At 39.1% G+C, this 23195-nt stretch overlaps 3 protein-coding genes across 4 annotated transcripts; 1 reads left to right on the top strand and 2 right to left on the bottom strand.

Annotated features, from left to right (window-relative positions):
* Positions 1 to 2224: 2224 nt before the first annotated feature.
* Positions 2225 to 5894, bottom strand: LOC124145202. Of its 2 annotated transcripts, XM_048383643.1 has the most exons (5): positions 5784 to 5894; positions 4534 to 4569; positions 3625 to 4270; positions 3529 to 3594; positions 2225 to 2873 (listed from the first exon to the last, which is right to left on the bottom strand). In XM_048383643.1, the coding sequence occupies exons 2-5, from the start codon at positions 4537 to 4539 to the stop codon at positions 2554 to 2556; spliced, it is 1038 nt and encodes a 345-aa protein (XP_048239600.1). In that variant the 5' UTR covers positions 4540 to 4569; positions 5784 to 5894; the 3' UTR covers positions 2225 to 2553. The 2 variants fall into 2 exon arrangements, with proteins under 2 accessions (XP_048239600.1, XP_046370849.2); XM_046514893.2 differs by having other exon boundaries at positions 3529 to 4270.
* A 7714-nt stretch (positions 5895 to 13608) lies between these two features.
* LOC124145210 lies at positions 13609 to 15622 on the top strand. Its single transcript, XM_048383648.1, has 2 exons — positions 13609 to 14121; positions 14793 to 15622. Exons 1-2 carry the CDS (start codon positions 13761 to 13763, stop codon positions 15098 to 15100), a joined length of 669 nt encoding a protein of 222 aa, XP_048239605.1. The 5' UTR covers positions 13609 to 13760; the 3' UTR covers positions 15101 to 15622.
* Positions 15623 to 18132: 2510 nt separating this feature from the next.
* Positions 18133 to 19771, bottom strand: LOC124145229 (putative inhibitor of apoptosis). The gene is made up of 2 exons (XM_046514953.2): positions 19614 to 19771; positions 18133 to 18545 (listed from the first exon to the last, which is right to left on the bottom strand). Exons 1-2 carry the CDS (start codon positions 19633 to 19635, stop codon positions 18316 to 18318), a joined length of 252 nt encoding a protein of 83 aa, XP_046370909.1. The 5' UTR covers positions 19636 to 19771; the 3' UTR covers positions 18133 to 18315.
* Positions 19772 to 23195: the final 3424 nt, after the last annotated feature.

A 23195-nucleotide genomic window follows, 5' to 3' on the forward strand; every position in this document is an offset into this window, starting at 1 on the left:
TTATATTATGGGGTTTAAATGCTTAAAAACACGAAAGATACAGAGTATGTATGAAACCTTGCAAAACCATATAAATGCGTGACTCATCTGAGCCAGCCCCACACTCGCAAATAGTGTTGTTGAAGGCTTTCAAATTTTGCAAGCCACACTCGGGTAGGCGCAGAAAACGCGCTGTGATCATTTATGACGAGAGACACGGTGTAAAGAATGTGTTAAATAATGGCATGGTAGGTCCTTCCCATCCAACAGATCTAGCTGTGCAGCGGGTTTTTTTCTGACTGTTGTAATAAACTGTTAATGTCAAATTCCATGCCATGTGAATTTTTAAGATCCTTGCATTTTTTACGTTTAAGCCCGGGGCTTCCATTTGAATAACTATTACTCAATAAGAAGAATGGGCAAATTTTATTTGTATTTTAGTAGTAGGATTCTCGGTGATTTTCGATATCACTATCCTGAAATGGACATATGTCAAACCTGTTTGTATATCATGCAATAGTATTGCATCTTAGTAATGAAGTTCAGTTTAACCTACTTGAGCAGCCCGGACGGGCAATCAAGGTAGTCGAGGTTAAACCTAGATTCTTCAGAAAACATGACATTAGCCCGACGTAGATTATGCCAGTGCTGACGTTCCCTAAACCAATGACGCCTCTGATTCAAAAGACGTGCCGTAAGTTGTGGGATGACTCTTGGACGTCGTGCAAGCCAATGCCATCTGTGCAGACGACTTCGCATCGTCTGGCATGCACTCTCACACCAGTTGCATGTTGCAAGTGGTCCCTTTTTGGGGTGACAGTTTACAAACGGTTTCTTAATGTCATCGTTCTGACCAATCTGGCCTTGGCTCGAGTGGTTGCCCTTAGGCGTCAAAAACGGCGTCGATCATCGACGTTATGTGTTTGTTGGTTTTGGGTCCACAATCTGCTGACGACAGATTTAGAAAGTGCAACATTTGGGCAACAAACGTCTGACGTGTGTCCACCTTCAACAAACATTTAGCACGTAAACGTTCAGCACGTTGCAAACGTCACATGATCAATGCTGTTACTTCCTTAATGATTGAAAGTGTCTTTGAGCGTTTGGTTCCAAGAAGACAAAATGCGTCTGCTGACAACAGAGTCTGAGAGACAATGGTAAATCTGGCATACCACCCCTTGCACGTGCTACATGACTGTCACAATTGTGTTTTGGGGTTCTTGATATCTTCGAAAATGTTCTTGTCACATAAATCACAAACATTCATTGCCAGACATTGGTGTAATTCCTGTAGTTTCGCCTCAAAACAAATATCTCCTAGTTTTTGGCATAGTATTATATTATATAAAGATGGGGTTTTCCACCACGAGCACTTATGATGTTGACATCTGGGGAAATAACGCCGTGGCAAGTAGACAGAAAAGAGAATAGATAGTACGCGTCCACACATGTGTATCTGTGTGTGTGTGTTTGTGAGTGCGTGTATTCCAGTCGCATGCGTGTGTGCCAATATGAGTCTACCAAATTGTATATATACCCCAGCTGTCACATTTTCGCAAAGAAATTTCTCGATACGTTTCATAAGTTGAGTGAGAGGGCGAGGTAGATTTAACGTGGCTTTGAACAGCATATGAATTTATACGAGTGTCAGCTGGAGCTTGGTCAAAAGTGACGGACTAAGGGTAACATTGTGCCCACGGAGGGAATCAAACCCTTCAACCACGAGGCTACCCCCGCCCTAGTAAAGAGCTCGTGTAGTAACTCCGCTTGAATTATTCCCTGAATGATAACACGGCGGGCACGTGACATGAAACGAGGGTTCCCGTTCATTGTGTGCACAGGGTTAGAGAGAGGGTGGCATACATACATGCCTTGCTACATGGCGATCAAGCAGTGTGCCATGCGTCTTGACAACTAAAGGGAGACAACCCCTCAAAAGTGTTCGTCTCGTTTGTCTTGCCCGTTCTCCAGTTGTGTTATAGTTTAATCACACATTAAACTGACATATCGTGTACATATATACATGGCTGGTCTTCTAGGAACATTAAAATCACACACTGTGAATAGCTTCCAGTTCAGTATCCGAGAAAAGGATGTTTAAGTTGTACGCAGATTGAACTTGCTTCAAATTACCTGTTAACAAACTATTACTGATTAAAATTAACACGACATAGAAAACCATAGTCGTCGGAATATGTAATATTGGTGAGCAAAAGTAGACAAATACAAGAAAAGAAATCCTAAACACAGATATAAAATTGTTTAATATGAAGGTACCATTCATACCCCCACAACGGATAGGTCGATATATATATACTCGTTATACACAGATTAATTGCATACATTGTGCACACAATTGCACAAATTATTATAACATCGGCTTCATAGTATTTTTTTTGGTTACAAGAAAAAGTAAGAAAACACTTTTATGACAACTTCTTTATAACGACTATATTTTGCACCTTCATCGGTTGAATGTAAAGGGATAAGAAGTAGCCCTGTGGTATCATTAGAAAGAACTTGTTATCCATAAAATGTGTTATGTCCTCACAGTCTTCATAGTCACAGAGACAGTCACCAATCCCCCATCACCACCTTTTCGACACCTTCCCAGTCGATGGTGCACCGCTCATTGCACTGCCACAAGATTTGAATCAATGATGCAATTGTAGCTTGACGTGAGTTTATCTGTTTCCATGTGGTGAATGCTTCAACAACTTGTAGCTGGATGGATCTTGGGTGTTTGGCTACAATAGCTTCTCGCGTGGGCACGGAGATGTTTATTTCTGGTGCTATCAGTTCCCACTCTGCCCCGATATGTTTTGCAATACTCCCGATGAGCTTGTCAGTTACGACTTGTCCTTGTTGGTCACGAGGCATTGGCCGGAACCATTCTTTATATGCAAAAAATAACAGTACATTTAACTATGTGTTAAGCATTTTCCCATATATTTTTCTAATCTTGAACAATAGCTAAATGTGAAATTAGAGGCTTTCCCTCAGAAACACTTTCAAGTCAAAAGACAGACTTCAGCCTTCTATAAATGTGCAAACAAGTTGCGGGTTTGCTTCAATCCATTATCCATTAAGATTCAATCATGTTTCATCCACATAACAAACTAGACTGAGATATTATATTATATAACTAATATTATCAGTGTGGGCCTAAATTGTCAGATAATCAAGATAAGACTTGTTGTTATCCTCGTATTTAATTGAGCGTTAATTAATTAAACATCTCACACGTCTGTAACACGAATGTCTATATAATGTACACCATGGCTCAGCACAGTGTGGATGCAGTAAAAGCGTTGTACCAGGGGTTTGCCCAAATCTGCATCTACAAGCGAGTGGTGCCTCCTCGTTTAGGGGGTACACCTCTCTTGTTTCATCCACATATCAAACTAGATATTCAACTAGTTTTACCAGTAATGGGCTAAATTGTCAGATATTGATAGGTGTATATAACTTTTGAGCTACATTGTCAAAGATTGAACTATGTGTAGTGTGCCAGAACATTTTTATCAGGGATTGTGCCAGGTTACATACCAGGAAGTAAATCATCCTGCTGATCTGCCTGGCCTCCACCTTCAGTTGCTTCCAGATCAGTCCCACCTTGTGTAAAACCGCCTTGATCAGTCGCACCTTGTGTAAAACCACCTTGACCAGGTACAGGAAGTCTTCCCAAGACTTTCGCCTGAAAACTCTCCTGCCTCTGGACGTACTCCCTAAACTCAGCATTCGTCAGCTGGTCCTCCTTCAGCTCCTGTTTGAGATAATCCATCCTCTCCTTTAGGACAGTCTCAATTTCAGACTGGCTCAGTTTGATGTTCTCGGCTTTCGTCAATTCGTCTTCGTTCAGATCCAGGTCCGTGAAAACCCTCCTAATTTGATCTATATCAGTCGTGTAGTCTACTCGTTGCCTGGATGCTCCTAGTATGTGAGCATATGTGTTCCGCAAGTCCCTCAAGATGGTGACATTGTCTCTATACTTACTGTCATCGCTGTTCATAGGGGTGTAGGAAATAAACGCTCTGCACAAGACTGTCATGTCCCACGCCTCTAAGTTACCAGTTTTAATTTTATTATCATATTGTCCAAATATTTGACTGGGTTTGTGATTTTTAAAAAACGCTTCCCCTGAGGCTTGGTTATTCTGCCATGTTTCAAGTGGATGCTTCTCGTCCCACAATTTTCTAAACAGCTGACGTAGTTCATCAGCCACGACGCTGTTTAAAATCCAGAACCCCCTCAAGCACAGTTGCTCTTGCTCCGATATCACCCCTGGTCCCTGGAAACAGTAAATAACCATAGTTCAGTCGAATACTCTCACCAGTTTAATTGAGTGAGACTACAAATATTTCTATTTTGAGGTTTCATGAAAATTATATATTTAACACATGTTCATGAACACTAATTAATATTTTCTTAAAAGATATATATTTTGAATTTCAGATACATTTATATCAAAGTTGACTTATCATTTGCATACAAAAATAGACAGCTGTAAAGAAGATTCATTTTTACCTACTAGAAATAAAGGGTATAACTTACTGACATGGTTACCACAAAACCTGACTTGAATGAAACCTGAAATGATAATCAGAAAAAAGTAAAACTAGTTATCATTATGTTCATCATCGCCATTGCCATCCTTATTAACAATTGGGAATATCATCATCATCATCATCACCACCATCATCATCATCATCATCATCATCATCATCATCATCACCACCACCACCATCATCATCATCATCATCATCATCATCATCATCACCACCACCACCATCATCATCATCATCATCATCACCACCACCACCATCATCATCATCATCATCATCATCACCACCACCATCATCATCATCATCACCATCATCATCACCACCACCACCATCATCATCATCATCATCACCACCACCATCATCATCATCACCATCATCATCACCACCACCATCATCATCATCATCATCATCATCATCATCAACAACAACATGGGCGGTAGGGTAGCCTAATGGTTAAAACGTTCCCTCGAAACGCCGGAGACCCGGTTCGATTCCAGACATGGGTACAATGTGTGAAGCCCATTTCTGATGTCCCCCGCCGTGATATTGCGTGAATTTTGCTAAAAGCGGCGTAAAACCATACTCACTCACTCACATTTCAGATAGGTTTCTGCCATAGGGAGTTCCTATCATATACACAAAGTCTAGTCTGTGCTATATGTACCCGATTTATGATGTTATTGGGCTATTTCTTGTGGTTTCATTCGTCATCATAATCTGTGATATGTGTCTTGGGACACAGACACACATACACGCGCACGCGCGTGTTTTGCACATTCTGTCAGTGCGTATATGATTTCCAAACTCTGTAGCCGACACTACCCGGCCACCTTGCTGACTATCCGGGGAGATGGGCGTCAAACAAACCCGGATGTGACCTACTTAGATGTGGCACCCGTCACATCAAGCGTTCTACGTATGATATTTCAGTGATAATAATCCATTTTGACCTGTATAGTCCCATGTATCCCCAACACCAGTAACAACAATCTGTATCACGCCTCGTCACCAGTTAACCCGTGCCGACCGATGCGGTTGCATTGTATTTGTCGCCATTGTGGGCCAGTGGTCGCCATTTACCACTAGGTGATACACATGAGTTCACATGGGTTATACTGAAACGATGTCGTGTGTGTTAAAATCCACATTCGAAAATTTGATAAAGTAATGTTTGGGAGAAGCATCTGAATTGTGAAGTTCGCATGAAACTAGTATATTAATATACATGTACATGCCTACCTGTGTAAGATACTCCGAACAACCTGGTCAATAAGCAGCGATTATGATTAATACGTCACAGTCAATTTCGAGGTGGTTCCTCATGCACGTTATTGACAGCAAGAGCATTCCTTGAACTGCGCATGCGTAGTAATAGTAACTGACTTCTTTTCAGGAAGCTCGCGCTGAAAGTCACATATTTACAACTTTTACAACTTTACAACACTGCCGTGGATTTACACAGCAAAACAGGATAACATATGTTTTAAAAATGTGAAATTGGTACATGGAATTTAATAACCTCCGGACAATTCAGTCGAGGATTGCCTGTTCTCCAATAATGGGGCTGACGATGAGCGGAGTCCGACCCTGCTTTTCAATGGAACTTCTCTCAAAAAAATACTTCTGGTGCAAATTTGGTGTTCTATGTTCAACAATATATTATTTTACTTTTTATATAGATAATGACGGTGAGTAATGTACATGTTTTTCAGATCAAGCAAAATTATTTGATGTGATGATATTGATTGTTTGTGTATTTGACACATATATTTATTTCAGGTAATTGTGATTATTTACATTCATTTCATTGCCTACAAGAATAGATCACAATTGTCCATTTCCATCTATTCTGTAAAGGCGTTTAATGCACACATGTATGCTTGACGATATTTACTTGTTGATTTTGAATTTATACATGATCAAGATTAAACATTACCTTCAAGCATAATGCACTAAATCTTGCCGCAAATGTCTTAACGATCGATATTTTATATATTTTAGTAGTTGATGGACGGTTGACTTTTTGCACATATGATGAGCCTTCACAAGAATGTACTCCATGTACAGGATATGTATTTGTCTTATCGTTGACTCGAATTTCTGATGAAACAAATTCCACAGGACGTTAAAGTAACAATAGTGAGGCAAATTTTATGAATGGATCACTGAAAACCAGGAATGACACCAGGTGTACGAGAAAGGAGAAAACACTACTGAACAATTTTCATTACAAGAGTAAGTGCCACTAAGCAATGAGGTGCGAACATTCCGTGTTAAGATCTAAACATGGGATAACATGTTGACAGCTGATGGGAGATACTTAGCACACTCCTCTGAATGTCTACCATAAAACGTCTGGAATGATGATATAGGTATGATGATTGAAAATATATTTGTAATCAAAACGTATCGTTACATAAATTTGGATAAAATGTACTTGCTCTAAAGTACCAAATAAATTGATAATTGTGGATGTCATTTGTTGAAGGGGGGAATCGAAATCACCCCTCCTGTAGTACAGCACCTTTTGATATTGTATATATCTCTGATACTAATTCCACGCAACTTCATATACAAAAATAGAGAGAACTTACGAACTTGAACTTTGAATAAGCAGCCGCCCATCCATCCGGACCAATAGATTGATGATGCCAATTACATTTTGTGCCTCACTATCTGCATAGCTTAATCCCTAATTTTGTTTTGGAAAAGAGTAAAACATGTCCTCTTCTATTGGTAGAAACAAACTACTCACACATATGTTGTTAAAAGAGTAAGTGGCGGTAAGTAAGGAGGTGCGAACATGCCGTGTTAATAAGGTCAAAACATGGGATAACATCGCGCATGTTGGCAACTGATGTTTAGTACACGCCTGTGAATGTCTACCATAAACGTCTGGAATCAGATATAACGGCATATGATTGAAAAATATTTGTAAGTAATCAACAATATTTTGCATCATTCATGCATGCATCAACGCAGAATTTACAGAATGAAAGGAAATGGAAGATTATGTCAATTTTAGTAGCAATGCAATGAAAAGTAGTAATAAAAATTAACTAAAACAATCAATTACATTATATAAAATCATTTTTGCTTGATCTGAAATACATGTACAGAATTACTTGCCATCATTATTTTATAAAATTTACCTGAAAAATACATGATTCTTGTACTAAACAGAACTTTTCACCCGAAATATTGTTTTGAGCGTTGATCCATGGAAAAAGACCCTTCTGACCCTGAAAAACATGGTCTGACCCCGTTCAGCTTAAGAACAAGCAATTCTCGACGGAATAAAATATGTTGATCCTGAGGCAAATTCGATGCATTAAGTGTATATAAACACACAATGTCATTAAGAAAATGTAACAAAAATGTTGTATTTGGGATAACACTTTCTTAGTAAAATACAGAACAAGCAGTTGATCCTGTTGATCCATAGATATACGTTGAAACGTGTATATATTAAAGATTGAATGTGAACTATATTCTCTCAACGTATTGTTTGTGTCCTCCAAAAAGAAATAAAATTATAAAAATAAGAAAGTGTTATCCCAAATATAACAGTTGTTACATTAAAATTATATTTAAAAAACACACCTATGCTTCCTTTTTCACCTTGTAATTTTACGGCAGTGTTTGCCTTCAAAAGAATTTGTACGGCTTTCAGGGCTGGCTTCCTCGAAAGGAGTCACCTATTACGACTGCGCATGTGCAACTCAAGGAATCTCCTTGCTATGAATAACGCGCAAGAGGAACCCCCTCGAAATTGACTGTGACGTAAAACGCGTCATAATAGCTGCTCATTTGCATATTTCATGTAGGTATGGTGATTATTGCTTTATGAGTTCATAGTAGGCTGATGGAATGAAATGGCCTTGATCTCTGTTGATTGATGGCATTGTACAGAATATATATATAGTAGTTGAAGAACTTATCTATTGACTTCTTGTAATCATATGTATTCATATATTCTGTACAATGTTCCTCATTCCGTCTTGCTTGACAACAGTATAAGGATCTATACCGAAACGTCGCCTTTACAGTAATTAAAGAAGTTGTTATCCATAAATTGTGTCTACTCTGTCCAACATGTGAGTGTTTAGGACAAACACGTTGGATTATTATAACTAACGGGTGGTGCGACGCATGCCATATATAGTTAGGGGACTTCCGGGTTTGTTGTCTCCTTTCTCCCGGGAAAGTCTGCAAGGAAGCTGGATAATGTCGACAACAGGGAACGTGCATATACGAGGGCTGGTCAAAAAGGTCGAAGCCTAACAAACAAAACAAACAATTGTAAAAGTTTTTTTTAATTTATGTTTCAACATAATCTCCCTGCGTTTCAATACACTTCTCATATCGATAGTGAAGCGTTTCAATTCATCTCATGAAAAAGTTTTCCGAAACCGTACACGGCAGCTTTGAGGTCATCGTTGTCGTCATAGCGATTTCCACGAAGGTGTTCTTTCAGTTTAGGAAACAGGTGGAAATCACTTGGTGCCAGGTCTGGCGAGTATGGAGGGTGAGGAAGCTCTTCGAGTCCACATTGTCGCACAGCAGCCTTTAAAAGTCGGGAAGTGTGAGAAGTCCAAATACACTTGCAATGAACTACTCAAACAATGTATAGATTGAGTAGTTCACTTTGGTTTGGCCCACAGCTGAAAATTAGTCAGGCTCAATATGTTTTGATCAGCCCTCGTTCGTATCGTTGTTACTGAGTGTTTGATACATGTAGAATACTAAACGAGCTCCCGTGTAATACCAATTTTATGAAACGAGTGAATAGTTCTGGTATCTGACGAGCGAAAGCGAGTCAGATACCACAACTATTCGCGAGTTTCATAAAATTGGTTTTACACGGGAGCGAGTTTAGTATTTTATTTATTACTTGACATTTACAACGTTTTTAGAATTATACTGTTGAGTATGAATAGGCTAGCTGACACCTACACGATCCAAGGCATAGTCCAATTGAGTTTAACAGAATAATACTTCAAACACGTCAAAAGTTGAAAGGTATGAATTTAATACCATACAACGGTCCACCTTTAGAATTCACAATATTATCGTAGGGCTAAGACTATCGCAACTCACATACTTTAACTTAGACTAACGACTGTCGTTGCGCTACAATACGATTGCCTTGTGGAACGGGCCTTGTACCTCAAACTTTACAATAACGTCACAATACCCGATGACGTAATTTGTGGAATTTTGTTGCAAGACCCATCGGCGAAACAATGCCATGTGACGTCACCCTAGCAACAAGGTTGCTGGGGTCATCGAGTGTGCATAAGCTCCTCTCAGTGATCTATCAACTCCACACGCAATGTCTTTGAATAAGCCAAGCGATGTTGAGAGCTTTTTAATATTTGTTCGTGAACCGTGTTCCGAGAGTACACAAGCACGCGTTTTGGTATTACACAATGTGTAATACAGCTGTATGTTTATTAAACGGGTGATCTCTTCACGGGCAAGTAATAAATGTAGATACGATTGTGCTGATAAATATTACTGCACACAAAGTCACGAGACACATTTTATGTTTGGTGGAGAATGGAGCCAAATGAAAAAAACAACAATAACAATTTTTATACAAATAGAATAACATAACAATCACGTAGCACACAGGCCTGTTGTGTATAGAAACTCAGCGACACCTAGCTAGAATGCATCATATCCCCACTCTCTGTAGTCGACATTGTCCAGCTCTCCATAACGTCAAACGAACCTGGTAGTGATCTACTGAGATATGGCTTCCATCACATAGGCCGTCCTACATATAATACCTCAGTTGACTTCTTGACACATTTGTAGAATGAGTTAGTGCGTTATGATTAATAATGATGTTTTAATCATATAAAATAAAAATTCAAAATCAATAATGAAATACCGTCACGCATACATGTAAGCATTAAACGCATTTTACAGAAGGCTCTACCTGGAATGGACAATTATTTTTTTTTATTTTGGTAGGTAATGCAATGAACATAAGGAATTAAAATTTAACTGGAATAAATGTATCAAGTACGCAAACAATCAATATCATCATATCAAGTACCTTAGCTTTATCTAAAATACATGTACAGAATTACTTGTCGTCACTCTTTTTGCAAAATTATATCTGAAAAAATAACTATTACCAAACATAGAACAAATTTGCATCGAAAGTATTTTTTGAGAGATGTTCCATTGAAAGACCCTTTTAACTCTTAAAAACATGTTTTGACTCCGTTCATCGTAGGCCCCACTATAAATAACACGCAATTCTCGATTGAAAAAAGAGAGTTGATCCTGAAGCAAATTCGATGTATTAATTTCCTATTTTTGAAACAGATGTTTTCATCTTTCACATTGAAAATCCACGGCAGTGTTTATGTGGCTTCCTCGAAAGAAGTCAGTTACTACTACAGCGCATGTATACTGAGTCAAATTAAAAACTTCACATTTTTAAAAGTAATCCCATATATGATATACAACGGACAAATGTATCAGAGAAGGTAATTTTTAATCATCAATGTCCAAAAGAAGGATTTTAATTTACTGTGGTAACCTTAATTTGTTCCAAGCACCTACGGTATTCGGTAATAACATCAACAGTTTAAATCATAAGTCCCAAGCACGAGAATCTGATGGCACACAAGTTCAGTAGCGTGTATGGCCACCATGTGCGTTGACAACTGCCACACAACGCCTCCGCATGGACCTTGTGATGCTAGTGAACACATAATTGGGAAGACGACGCCATTGTTGCTGCAAAATGGTGCCAAGATCTTGCAAATTCTGTGGTTGGTTCTGGGGAGTGCGCTGACTTCTGCCAAGAGCATCCCAGACGTGTTCGATGGGATTGAAGTCGGGAGACCTTGACGGCTGTGTGGGGTCTGGCATTGTCGTGTTGGAAGATTCAAACCGGGTCCATGTGCTGCCATAAAAGGCAGAAGTTCTGGTGCCAGTACCTGGTCGCGGTAAGCAGCAGCGTTGAGGTTGCCACGGATGACAAGAAGCCTGGAACGTGCATTGCCACAGAAAGCACCCCACACCATGACACTTCCGCCTCGAAATCTGTCAACTTCCTGTACACAACACTGGGCGTAACGTTCTTGACGGCGCGCGTCCACAACCTCGCCCTACCATCAGCAAATTGAAGATTAAATCGGGATTCATCAGTGAAGACGACTTGATTCCAATTCCTCTGAGTCCATCGGTAGTGTCACTGTGCCAACAATTGACGTTGACGTCTGTGTAATTGAGTCAGAATCGGCCCGCAGTATGGCTGTCGTGCTTGAAGGTGAGCAGTTCTCAGACGGTTTCGAACAGTTTGCACACTCCGTCTACCCCTAAACAGTTCATTTCTGGTTGATGTAGCCGTCAAAAATCGGTTACGGAGGTGACGTAAGACAATCTGACGATCCTCTGCATGTGACGTCACACGTGGTCGACCTTGCCGAGGGCGATCAGCGGTGGTACCTGTTTGCTGTAGACGCGTCTGTAAATCATAAACAGTCCGTCGACTACAACCCATCGTCTTTGCGACTTCAGCTACGGACGTTCCCGTCTGTAACATGCCGATGGCACGTTCACGTTGCACATCTGAAAGGCGTGGCATGACAAATGGCCGTAAAGGCTTTTGTTTTCTTGTGTTTTTCTATTTTTGTTAATGACTGCTAACAAGTATGGCTGAAAACACGTGCGGTATTATGGCCACGTGACCAGTTGCACGTGAAAAATCACTTTTGCCACTATAGTGCTGTGCACATGATATTGATCGATTCACCTGCACAAAAACGGGTGTTATCTGAAGACAATACGTGGCCATTACTGTTTAACTACACAATAAGGGCCGATGATGATAACTGGTCAAAATGTTAAAATTTTAGGATTGTGAAGTTTTTAATTTGGTTCAGTATACATGTGCAGCTCAAGGAAATATATAATCACGAGCATAAGGAACCCCCTCGAAACTAACTGTGACGTTAACGCGTCATAATCGCTGCTCATTTGCATAATACATGCATGTGCTAAGGGTGAAAAGAAAGATGTTGGTAGTACCTCGTCCAGGTTAGCATATATATTAATATACTAGTTTCAAGCAAACCTCACAACTCTAATGCTCTCTAACCATACTTTATCAACTTTCGAATATCGGTATTTACACACTTGACATCGTTTCTGTATAATCCACGTGAACTCTCAAGTGTATCACCAAGCGGTGAATGGCGACCACTGGCCCTCAGTGATGGCAAATACGGTGCAACCCCCTCGGACGGCACAGAGTTAACTGGTGAAGAGGTGTGATACAGATTGTTGTTACTGGTGTTGGGGATACATAGTTGTGTTTAGGACAAACACGTTGGATTATTATCATATATGTAGGACGGCTTATGTGATGGAAGCCATATCTAATTTGATCACCTCCGGGTTCGTTTGACGCCTATCTCCACGAAGAGCTGGACAGTGTCGACTACAGACAGTAGGGATATACATAAGACTTGACATCACGCGCTAAACACTTTCAGTATTCTTTAATGGTTAAGTTTATCCTTTTTAACGAGTGTTTTATAATGAAGGATGTGTGTAAATATAACCACACACATAATCACGAGACATATCTATGGTGGAGAATGCAACCACAAGACATAAAACTTTCTGAAACTGGAATGTACCCCATGTCTATGTTGTTTCATGTTTAACTTTTATATCTGATTATCATTTCAGGTTTCATTCAAGTCAGCATTTGTGGTAAACATGTCAGTAAGTTATACCCTGACCATCTTACATTTCTAGAACCTGAAAGTGGATCTTCTTAGAGGTATCATTGACATATTCTGAAAACGATAATAGTTTTAAGTCGATTACGATATACCTGTAATAGAATGTCTTTTCCTTCAAACAAATCATTATCGGAATTCATAAACATGAGGAATAGGTTATTTTAATCATTCCTCGAGCTTCAATTTGGTTTTTCTCACTAACCGAAAGTGGATTTATTGTTGTTGAGAGTATTAGATTGAAAAATGGATACTCACTATTCCCAGGGACCAAAGAGTATATCGTCAGCTGTTTCAGCGCCTGTGGAACCAGAAGTACCCCCAAAAAACATGGCAGGGTGACCAAACCTCAGGGAATTTTTTTTATAATACTTACAAACCCAAAGGATTAAACGGACGATATGATGATATTATAAAAAATGGTAAGTTAGATGGATGGGACATGACAGTTCTGTGCCGAGCATTTATTGACTACTCCCTTATTGACAGGAAGTACAGTGACAAAGTCAAGATCTTGAGAGACTTACGGAACACATATGCTCATATCCCAAATTCATCCAGAAAACAAGGCGACTATGAGAATGATATAGCTGAAATTAGGGAGGTTTTCAAGAAACTGTGTCTGAGCGAAGAAACCTTGAATGAAGCAGAGAGCATCACCCCAGACGATATGGAGCGTCGAGAGCTGCTGAGTCTGATAGAGACCCTGAGAAAGGAACAGGCAGAGTTTAGTGAGGAAGTCCTGAAAAGACTTCCCGAACATGGTGAAGACCAACCAGATCAACAGGACCCTTCAATTCCTGGTATGTTGACTGGGCTTTCACTGTCCACAGACTATTACAATCATTGATAAACAAGATCAGTATATGGCAAACTACGTATATATCAACCATGGACAATGAAGATCAACATCTGTCAATACCTACCAATATCTGACAGTCTACTCAAATGCTTGTGAAACTACTACAATATATCGTCCTGTTTCACAAGTGCTTAATGAAGACACTTGATGTGAAAGCAAATTAATTCACAAAGCAAAATGTAATGTTCTTTTGTTCACATTAACTTTGTTCTACGAGTCGGATACATTAGTTGCCCACTAATGATTATACAAACCTCTTATTTGGTTATTTACAAACAGTATTAGAGAAGTAAACCTACTACTAGTTTTCACAATTAAAAAGAAAAAGCTGAAGTCGTCTGATAGACCATGAAGGGAATGGCGTTGACGTTATTATTAACAAATTTGTTTTGCATGTGAAGAACGGTTTCCGATGGGGCTATTTGATTGTCAAAAATAGTATAGAGAGAAGAAAACTTGTTTTCACTTTTATAGAAGGCTGAAGTCAGTCGATAGGCGGGGATGTGTTTTTGAGGGAAAGCCATACACTTCACGTCCAATTATAGTTCAAGACGAAATGTACGGGAGAATGGTTTACATATTTTACTGTTGTTTTCTTTTTTGCATATGAAGAATGGTTCCAGTCGGTGCCTCGTGACAAAAAACAACGGATTGTCACTGAAATATTCTTCGGAAGGGTTGAAGACCACATCGGGGCTGACTGGGATGCGATAGCAGTAGAAATGGACATCCCCAAACCAAAGCGAGAAAAATACCAAGGATCTATCCGACGTCAAATGATGGACGCATTCACCACATGGAAACAGAAGAACTCACGTCAAGCTACGATTGTATCATTTATCCAAATCTTGTGGCAGTGCAATGACCGGTGCACCATCGACTGGGAAGGTGTCGAGAGGGTGGTGAGGGGGGATTGGTAACTGTCTCTATGACAGTGCAGACTGTAAGGACATATAACATTTATGGATTAAAAAGTTCTTCTTTCTAATGATGCCATAGGACTACTTCTTGTCCCTTTACATTCAACTGATGTAGGTGCAAAATATAGTCGTTATAAAGAAGTTGAAGAAGGTGGTAAGGGGGGATTGGTAACTGTTTCTTGAACTGTGAACCCTGTGAGGACACACTACTGTTATGGATAACTATCTTCATTCCACTGATGTTACTGGAATACTTTTTGCCCCTTCACCATTCAACTGATAGTGCAAACTGTAGAGCAGTATGAATGCTGCCTTCTTCTCACACAATTCAATTTCTGTGTGTGACCTATTTTTTAGCATTTGTTCATTTCCTCTCAACAACATTTCTACTACGACGGAACCCGTGAAGATCCTGAGTAGAATAGTTCTTCGGCAACCCATACTTGCCGTAAAATGCGGCTATGCTTGTCGTAAGAGGCTAGGCGACTAACGGGATCGGGTGGTCAGGCTCGCTGACTTGGTTGATGCATATCATCGTATCCCAATTGCGTGGATCGATGCTAATGATGTCAGTCACTGGATTGTCTGGTCCAGACTCGATTATTTATAGACCGCCGTCATATACCATGTAGCTAGAATATTGCTGAGTCCGGTGTTAAACAAACAAAACAAACTACTACGATGGTTATCTTTTTTAGAATCTGTTTGAGCTTATTGTCACCAGTAATACTGAGTTTGTTTACAGAAAATTACAGGCAAGTCTCAATATGTATTTAACTGTGGTTAAATATCTTATACTGGGATACTGAATTTTCAAGCTAGTCTTATTTTTATGATTTTAATGAAGTCACAAATTTAAAAAAATAACCCACCTCAGGAAATCAATGGGAAAATATACATTTGGTTGTGTTTAACCAGCAAGCAAGATTAGCGAGACGAACAATATGTAGGGTTATCTCCCTTTAGTTGTTGTGTTGGCCCTGTGCTTGATCGTGTGCAGCATGAACATATTTGCCGTCCTCTCTCTCTCTCTCTCGCTGTGTAGCTCAACATTGACAACACACACTGAGTGGAATCTCGCGTCTCATGTCACGTGACCGCCGTGTTGTTATTATTCAGAGGACAATCTGCAAGCGGAGCTACTTACACGAGCCCTCACTTTACTAGGGCAGAGGGATAGCCTAGTGGTTTTAAGGGTTTGATTTCCCACATGGGTACAACGTGTGAAGCCTTTTTATGGGTACCCGTGCCGTGATATTGCTAAAAGTAATGTAAAACCCACACATTCACTTACCTCGCTAACATGGGAGGCACGAATGGTTCAGTGGTGTAAAGCGTCGATATACGCTGTTCGTCTCTGTCGTGGGTTTGAATCCAGGATTCGTGACGATTATGACCCTTGGACCGTCAGCACCATATCCATAAGGAACAATTCTTAACAATTTTATCACCAGTTATCCAGAAACAATTGCCAATATCTGTTATCATATATACAATTGAAATATATTCCTTGTATGTAAAACATAACCATTGTTTTGCTCAATTACCATATTATTTCCATAGCATTATATTACATTTGTTTAAAATGAAATTGTCATAATGTGTCTTTGTATATGTACCTGTGTGTTTTGTACTAACTGTGCGTATATTTGTAGTTTGTAGAATATTGCAACTGTTTCCCGATGGAATGATACTCAATAAATATCTTATCTTTTCTTGTACCTGTTCGTTGGCTTCACAAAAGGGGTTAACGTATATGACGTGTGTCGCTTGTCTCAGCTCTTGCATTAACCTGACACAAGGTGATACAACCATACTGTTCAAAACTCACTCACTCACTCAACTTGTGAAAGGTATGGAGTAATGTCTTTACGGGCAAGTGATAGCTTGGTGCATATCAATGATAGAAATGTTGGTAGACTGATATGAGCACACACGCACGCACACACATACACACGTGTGTGCAAGCATAAATCTATTCTTGGTTGCTGTTCACTGCAGATTTATGTCCTGATATGCCAACACCACACGTATGTATGGTGGAAAACCCCTTCCTTATATAGTCGTTAATGGAAATACCCAGCGTATATATATATAGCCAAGCGAGGAAGCGTTCCAAAGTAGGTCAACACCGAGAGAGGTATAAACGCGGAAGCCACACGCTCGCTCGCTGGAGTCCCAAGGCTGGGTAGGTTATCTCTATACGTCTTTAGTTAAACTGAAGTTCATCACTAACATGCAATATTATCATATGAAATACAAACACATGTTTTAAATCACGTCTGTCCCTTTCTGAATAGTGATGTCGACAGTCACCGAGAATCTGAGACTGCTGCTACTTAAAAACGTGATTTATAATATTATCCATTCTGCTTATTGAGTATTCAAATGTAAGATCCTTATTATTCACATTCGATACAGCGTGTCTGACGTGGTAACTTATCACAACGAGTTTTCTGCGCCTGCCCGAGGTGACGGGTGTGGCTTGTGAACATGGAAGCCTCCAACAGCAGTGTTGACTTTGCTGAATTGGCCACACGTTTATATGTTTGTAAGTTTTTATACATTTGCTGTATATGACCACCTAAAGTAAAAAATAAAATTAAAGCCAATGAGCTTTGTAATTCGGGTTTATTGCCCATAGTTTAAAACATCGAATTCTTAAATGCGTGAATTTAGGGTGTGGGGTTGAACAAGTTAACACGTTTTGGTTCCGTGGTCGTTTTTATGGATGTGTTGAATGTAAGTATATTTATGCACACTTAGGAACTGGCAGTGGCAAATCCAGATCCGGAAAAAAGGATTTGTTCAAAATGTAGGGACAAAAATACTCAATTATCAGAAGTAATGAATTAGCAAGATGAATTGCCACAGGAGACACAATAGCTGAAATATGTAATCGAGGTATTAATTTAAGCAAATTGATAATTACCGACTTATATCTATAGTAAGTGCCATGAATAAAGGCATGCACACGTTAAATATTAAAGATCTACTGTTACACGATAATTCAATCAGACACAAACAGGACACTCTGAAGACGTTTATTTTATTTTGAATTAAAAACCAAATAAGCTTTGTACACGAATTGTATTTAATAATATTAATGTTATAACTAAATACTTTAGTTAAAAGATACACGCAAATGTTCTGAAAGGCACAATGACGCCTTTGTAGCTCAATTTTAATTATGAGACCTCTTCATGATTCACATCTCATTCATTGTACACTCTCACAGTACCACGTATGAGCGCCCGGCACACGTGACACTTGCGCAGTGCAGGTGCGCAGTCCATGCACGTGACAAGATGGGCACACGGTAGAAACAGAACACAACTGGTCTTGTCCAGACAGACCTTGCATAGACCTTCATCTCGTAACGCGCGGTTCTCCTCTACGAGCTGGCGTTGTGGGGAGGGTGGTGGTGTACTGGGGGACTCCTGGGCTGGAGGAAAGAGGGGAAATACTCACTTGTCATGTCAGATAATATGGCAATGTTTCTTGTTATTATAATATTTGATTAGAGGTGAAATACTAATTACTACGTAGTAAAACATTACTAAATTACTATAAACGAAAGTCAACAGCTTTACCTGGTGGTGTTGTTAAGATATGATCTGAATAAACTCTCTAAATTTTCTGTATATTTATGAAACAAAACTACACGTTGGTCATCTTGACTGTATATAACATTCATTTTGTTTATGTGTATATTGCCGATATTATAGTGTTGTTGGATATAAATCATTTTAAAACAAGGATGCATTATCTCTGTATAACAGGTATAATAAGATATGAAAACAGTTCTGTTTCAAGAGGTGTTTGATAATAAATTGTCGTCATTTTTATACGCCTGCTTCTTATAGTTGTTTTCTTTTAAGTTTCATAGTACAATACATGAGTTCCTGGAAGGGTTTCCCAAACAAAATGAGAGAGGTGGTAGGTCATGTAGGGCCAATGATGAAACTCAGATCATTTGTGTGTGTGTGTGTGTGTGTGTGTGTGTGTGTGTGTGTGTGTGTGTGTGTGTGTGTGTGTGTGTGTGTGCGCGTGCGTGTTAGTGTTAGGTCTTTTTTAGCCAGCGCGTTCGATTTGATAAAGTCATCCTAAAATCATATACCGCGAGAATATAAGATGTTAATAAAATATTCTTTGAGACGAGTCTACTCATATCAGCACAATCACCTTGAACAGACACATTTTCAGGTTTTGTAATACTTCTTTTGTCTGAAATTATAAATTATAGTGCAACTCATCTGGAAGATAAATCAAATGTCACACAACCACATATTTAACAAAATCGTTTAAAATAAGTTAAGCCGTTTTGTAACGAATATGATCAGTCCTCTCCATTATTCGATAAACAAATAGTGAATTCGTTTTGATATAACAGGAGTGAGTGTATAAAACTCTTATTATTACCATCAAATTATTACATCTATCATATATCTGCTTATATGTAATGATGATAAACGTCATGTATCAATCACAGGGGTATTGCGATAGCACCTACCGATTACTGCTTGTTCTGGCATGGTCACTTTTCTTCCACTGGTCGTGTATGGCACCAAGGCGACACGACACTGTCTCACAACACACTTGCCGCTTCCAGACTGAGGGTGGCTAATACCCAGTACTATTGCGTGTGTATTCAGTTATTTGAGTGTGTGGAAAACCCAACTATAAATAGACGTGTCGACATGAGTTGAACAGGGGTTGAATATGAATGTCCTTATCTGCCCATTATGATCTGGCAAATAGCCGGTGCATGTCGTTGCTAGTGACATGCTGCCTCTGTGCGGTGTCAGTGTCTTGTGTCCGTGTATAGAAGGACTAGTTGTAATTTCTTCCCATTAAAGATGAAGTTCGTGTGTTTCATCCCGTGTTATTCCTTCATCACAATTTAACACTGCACAGTTCAGTCATTCATGTTTACGTCAAGTCTGTTATATCAGTAACAAGTATACACGCATATTGCATTTTTCCGTCATAGAATGTCTGAGACACCTTGCTCTAAGATGGTTCAGCTACAAACTTAAGGCCTCGATGTATACTCGTTTTGCTTTTTATACACAACTGTCAGGGTTGAACATGAACTTTGACACAACTAAGGCGATATGGATTGGATTGGAAATATTGTAATATTCAATTATATCAAGAATATGTATTACACTGTCATCTTGGAAACTATGAGGTTCCAGGAATACTACTAAATGACCAACTGGAGAATCTGTGGGTTATCGACGCAAGGAAAAGAATTAAGACAATTTTCAATATTTCGGGAAACTGGAGAAAAAGAAAGTTTGCATTAACAGGTAAAATAACGGTTGTGAAAACATCATCACTATCAACTAAAATACATATTTCCTCAGCCTTTCCTTTCCTTCCTAAAACATTTCTTGATGATCATATAAACTTGATATGGAATGTAATTAGACATTTAGTAAGGTAAATATAAAGGCTAAGAAATTCACTAAATTTAGCTAGAATTAAGTATGGTAGATATACATGATTATGCATTTACTAAATTTAACTATTAAATGATATTTTTGTAAACATAATATTACTAATCCAAGTAGTCTACCAATCAAAGAAACTAATGCCCCTTTTACGAAGGATGCTTTTGCTACTTGGAAAAGAAATAAATCTCATTATACAGCTGATCAATCAGATTTAGAAACAATATTACTTGAACCACTCTGGTATCAACATTTTATAGACTCACACTTTATTATTCCAAACTGGTTCAATAGAGGCATTCACACAAAGATCTTTGCAATTCGGAAGGCATTTTGTCCTACGAATTAAAGTTAAAGATAATTTTAAGGAAACTTTTCAGGAAGATGGAAAAGTTAAGAATATTCCTAAAACACGGAGGGATACTGTCAACAGATTACAGGAATACACAAGGTGTTAATGAATATGAGTAAGCCTTCAAAGGATGTTATATATTGTAGGCCCAGTCGTCTAAGGCGCCGCGATTCGCTGTGCAGAGACCTATGATTGTGGGTTCGAATCCCGGTTCGCCCTAATTATGTTTCTAGGTTTGTCAGCACCGTGCTCGTGGGTTTCACCGAAGTGGTAAACGTCTGAGGCCTGCATCACTTCGGGCTTTTCTCCCACATTCAGCTAACACGACGCGATATGACTGGAATACTGTTAAAAGCGGTGTAAAACGAACTCACTATAATTCCTTTTGCTTGCAGTTAATAGGACAATATGTCTAATGGTGTAGTTCCGTGGAATTCTACATTAACTGATTACAGAATATGTACACTACAAGCTAGGTTACTGTTTTTTCAGTGTTGATTTATTCATCAAACAGTGTACACACACAAAAATGAGTTAAAGAAAATGAATCTCTTTGTTACGTGTGAGCGTGTCAATTTCTTTTGGAGTCTTTTGTTTTAAGTGATGTTGTTCTCTCCGACATTGTAACAAGTTGGGAATTGATATAGGCTAGGATTTCATGAACCATGAATAAAAATATTATTAAAATATTAAAAAAGCAAGAAACTTTGTCTTACACATTTGTAATAATTATTAAAGATAGTATCTGTTATGGACATTTTTATTACCAGAAAGAGCAACAATAAGGATGCTGAAATGAATTAAAAACTTAGAACAACAACAAGACACTGAACCTGTGTGACTGTGATATAACCGTCGTCCCTATTTAGAGTGCGTTGTTGTTTTGTAATACAAGATACGACATCCAACTGCCTTTAGGGGAATCCCCTAACCTTATATAGACACAACCTTGAATTCCCAGTCTATTTTTGTAGCATTACAAGTGGTATATAAACTGTGAATGGCGAGCCACAGATAATAGTCCCGCCTTCTCGGTAGGCTTATAGTAAACACCCACACACACACTCATCGAATGGCATAAAGGTTCATTTGAAGAAACTGAAGGTAAATCTAATCATTTTCTGTGATGATTGCATTAACGTACATGTACATGCTTCATAATAATGCAATTATGTATCTCTTCCCACTAAGACAGAGGACGTGCGTTATAAAGAGGGAGGCATGAAGTAGGCGTTATATCCAATCACACGAGTAGACCTAGCCATTGACACATTCCGCCATTTTTTGGTTTATATCAACCTGGTTAATATTATCACCAGCAGATCTGGTGTCTACACAACATGCTATTGATATATGTGTACCTATGTGTACAGTTACCCTGTCTAGCGCTCGGCATTAAGGGGCTAAAACAAGGACTGGTTAGCTCGGAGTCAGAATACTGTGTCTGAGTGGCCGCCAGATAAAATATAGAGGCATACAGTGAAAAATGATCTCCCCAGTGGCGGGTATGGGTCAGCGTACACACGTGCATGCACGTCGCTATATAAGTGCAATAATCTTGGACGCGACGTTAAACCCCATTTCACCTCACCTCTTTGTGTAAATATGATTAGACACCCTGAATATTATTTTTATTCGTACAACTCATACCTCTGTGATACATGCAACAGTAACATCTTCTAAGCATATATCGGCAAACCCACCTATGCATGTGTTGATATTGATTCGAGTCGGGGTATGATTCACGGGGAAGTGCGGAGGGAAATTAACATGGCATTTCCACCGTACACGTGATGACGGAAACAACTACCGGCTAGGTGACTTACGTGTCATTGTTCTCCCGAGGGCGTGGTTCGTAGATAATGATATCTGTTTGCATTATGTGTTGAAGAGGTCGCCTTTTGTCTAAGCACTTTCGGCTGACCTGTCCCTCTTTGGGACTCATGTGTGTGAGTAGGGTACACATACATGTATCTATTGTGAGGTTGGTATTCACATAATTTCTGTTTTTGTATTGGTATGATTTCTATTTTCGTATATTGATATAATTTTATTTTTATTCTTGGCTGCTCTGTTTATATACGTAGCTGTCAATCTCTCAGAAATAGAGCTAGTTTAGCCTTCGCTATTGCATCTCTTGGCTTTAGGAGATCTATGACAGATAGCGGATCTAACTGCAATTCTTATTTTAACCAAGTTCGGGCTGGGGCGTGGTCTTGACATTCTAGTAACACTTGAGCAATGGTTTCAGCCTGATTGCAAGATGAACAAGTTATACCTTGTC

This window comes from Haliotis rufescens, unplaced genomic scaffold (assembly GCF_023055435.1).
Source record: "Haliotis rufescens isolate VD_foot unplaced genomic scaffold, xgHalRufe1.0.p SCAF_5, whole genome shotgun sequence".
Taxonomy (NCBI): domain Eukaryota; kingdom Metazoa; phylum Mollusca; class Gastropoda; order Lepetellida; family Haliotidae; genus Haliotis; species Haliotis rufescens.

What these genes read in the sequence shown, in the direction of transcription:
- LOC124145202 (XM_046514893.2), bottom strand. An exon ending in GCAGGATGATTTACTTCCTG is followed by an intron (nt 2,874 to 3,528) that starts GTATGTAACCTG and finishes TTGCATATAAAG; the next exon opens with AATGGTTCCGGCCAATGCCT.
- LOC124145210 (XM_048383648.1), top strand. Translation starts at nt 13,761, where the DNA reads ATGACAGTTCTGTGCCGAGCATTTATTGACTACTCCCTTATTGACAGG. An exon ending in ACAGGACCCTTCAATTCCTG is followed by an intron (nt 14,122 to 14,792) that starts GTATGTTGACTG and finishes TTGCATATGAAG; the next exon opens with AATGGTTCCAGTCGGTGCCT.
- LOC124145229 (XM_046514953.2), bottom strand. Translation starts at nt 19,635, where the DNA reads ATGCCAGAACAAGCAGTAATCG. An exon ending in GCCAGAACAAGCAGTAATCG is followed by an intron (nt 18,546 to 19,613) that starts GTAGGTGCTATC and finishes TCTTTCCTCCAG; the next exon opens with CCCAGGAGTCCCCCAGTACA.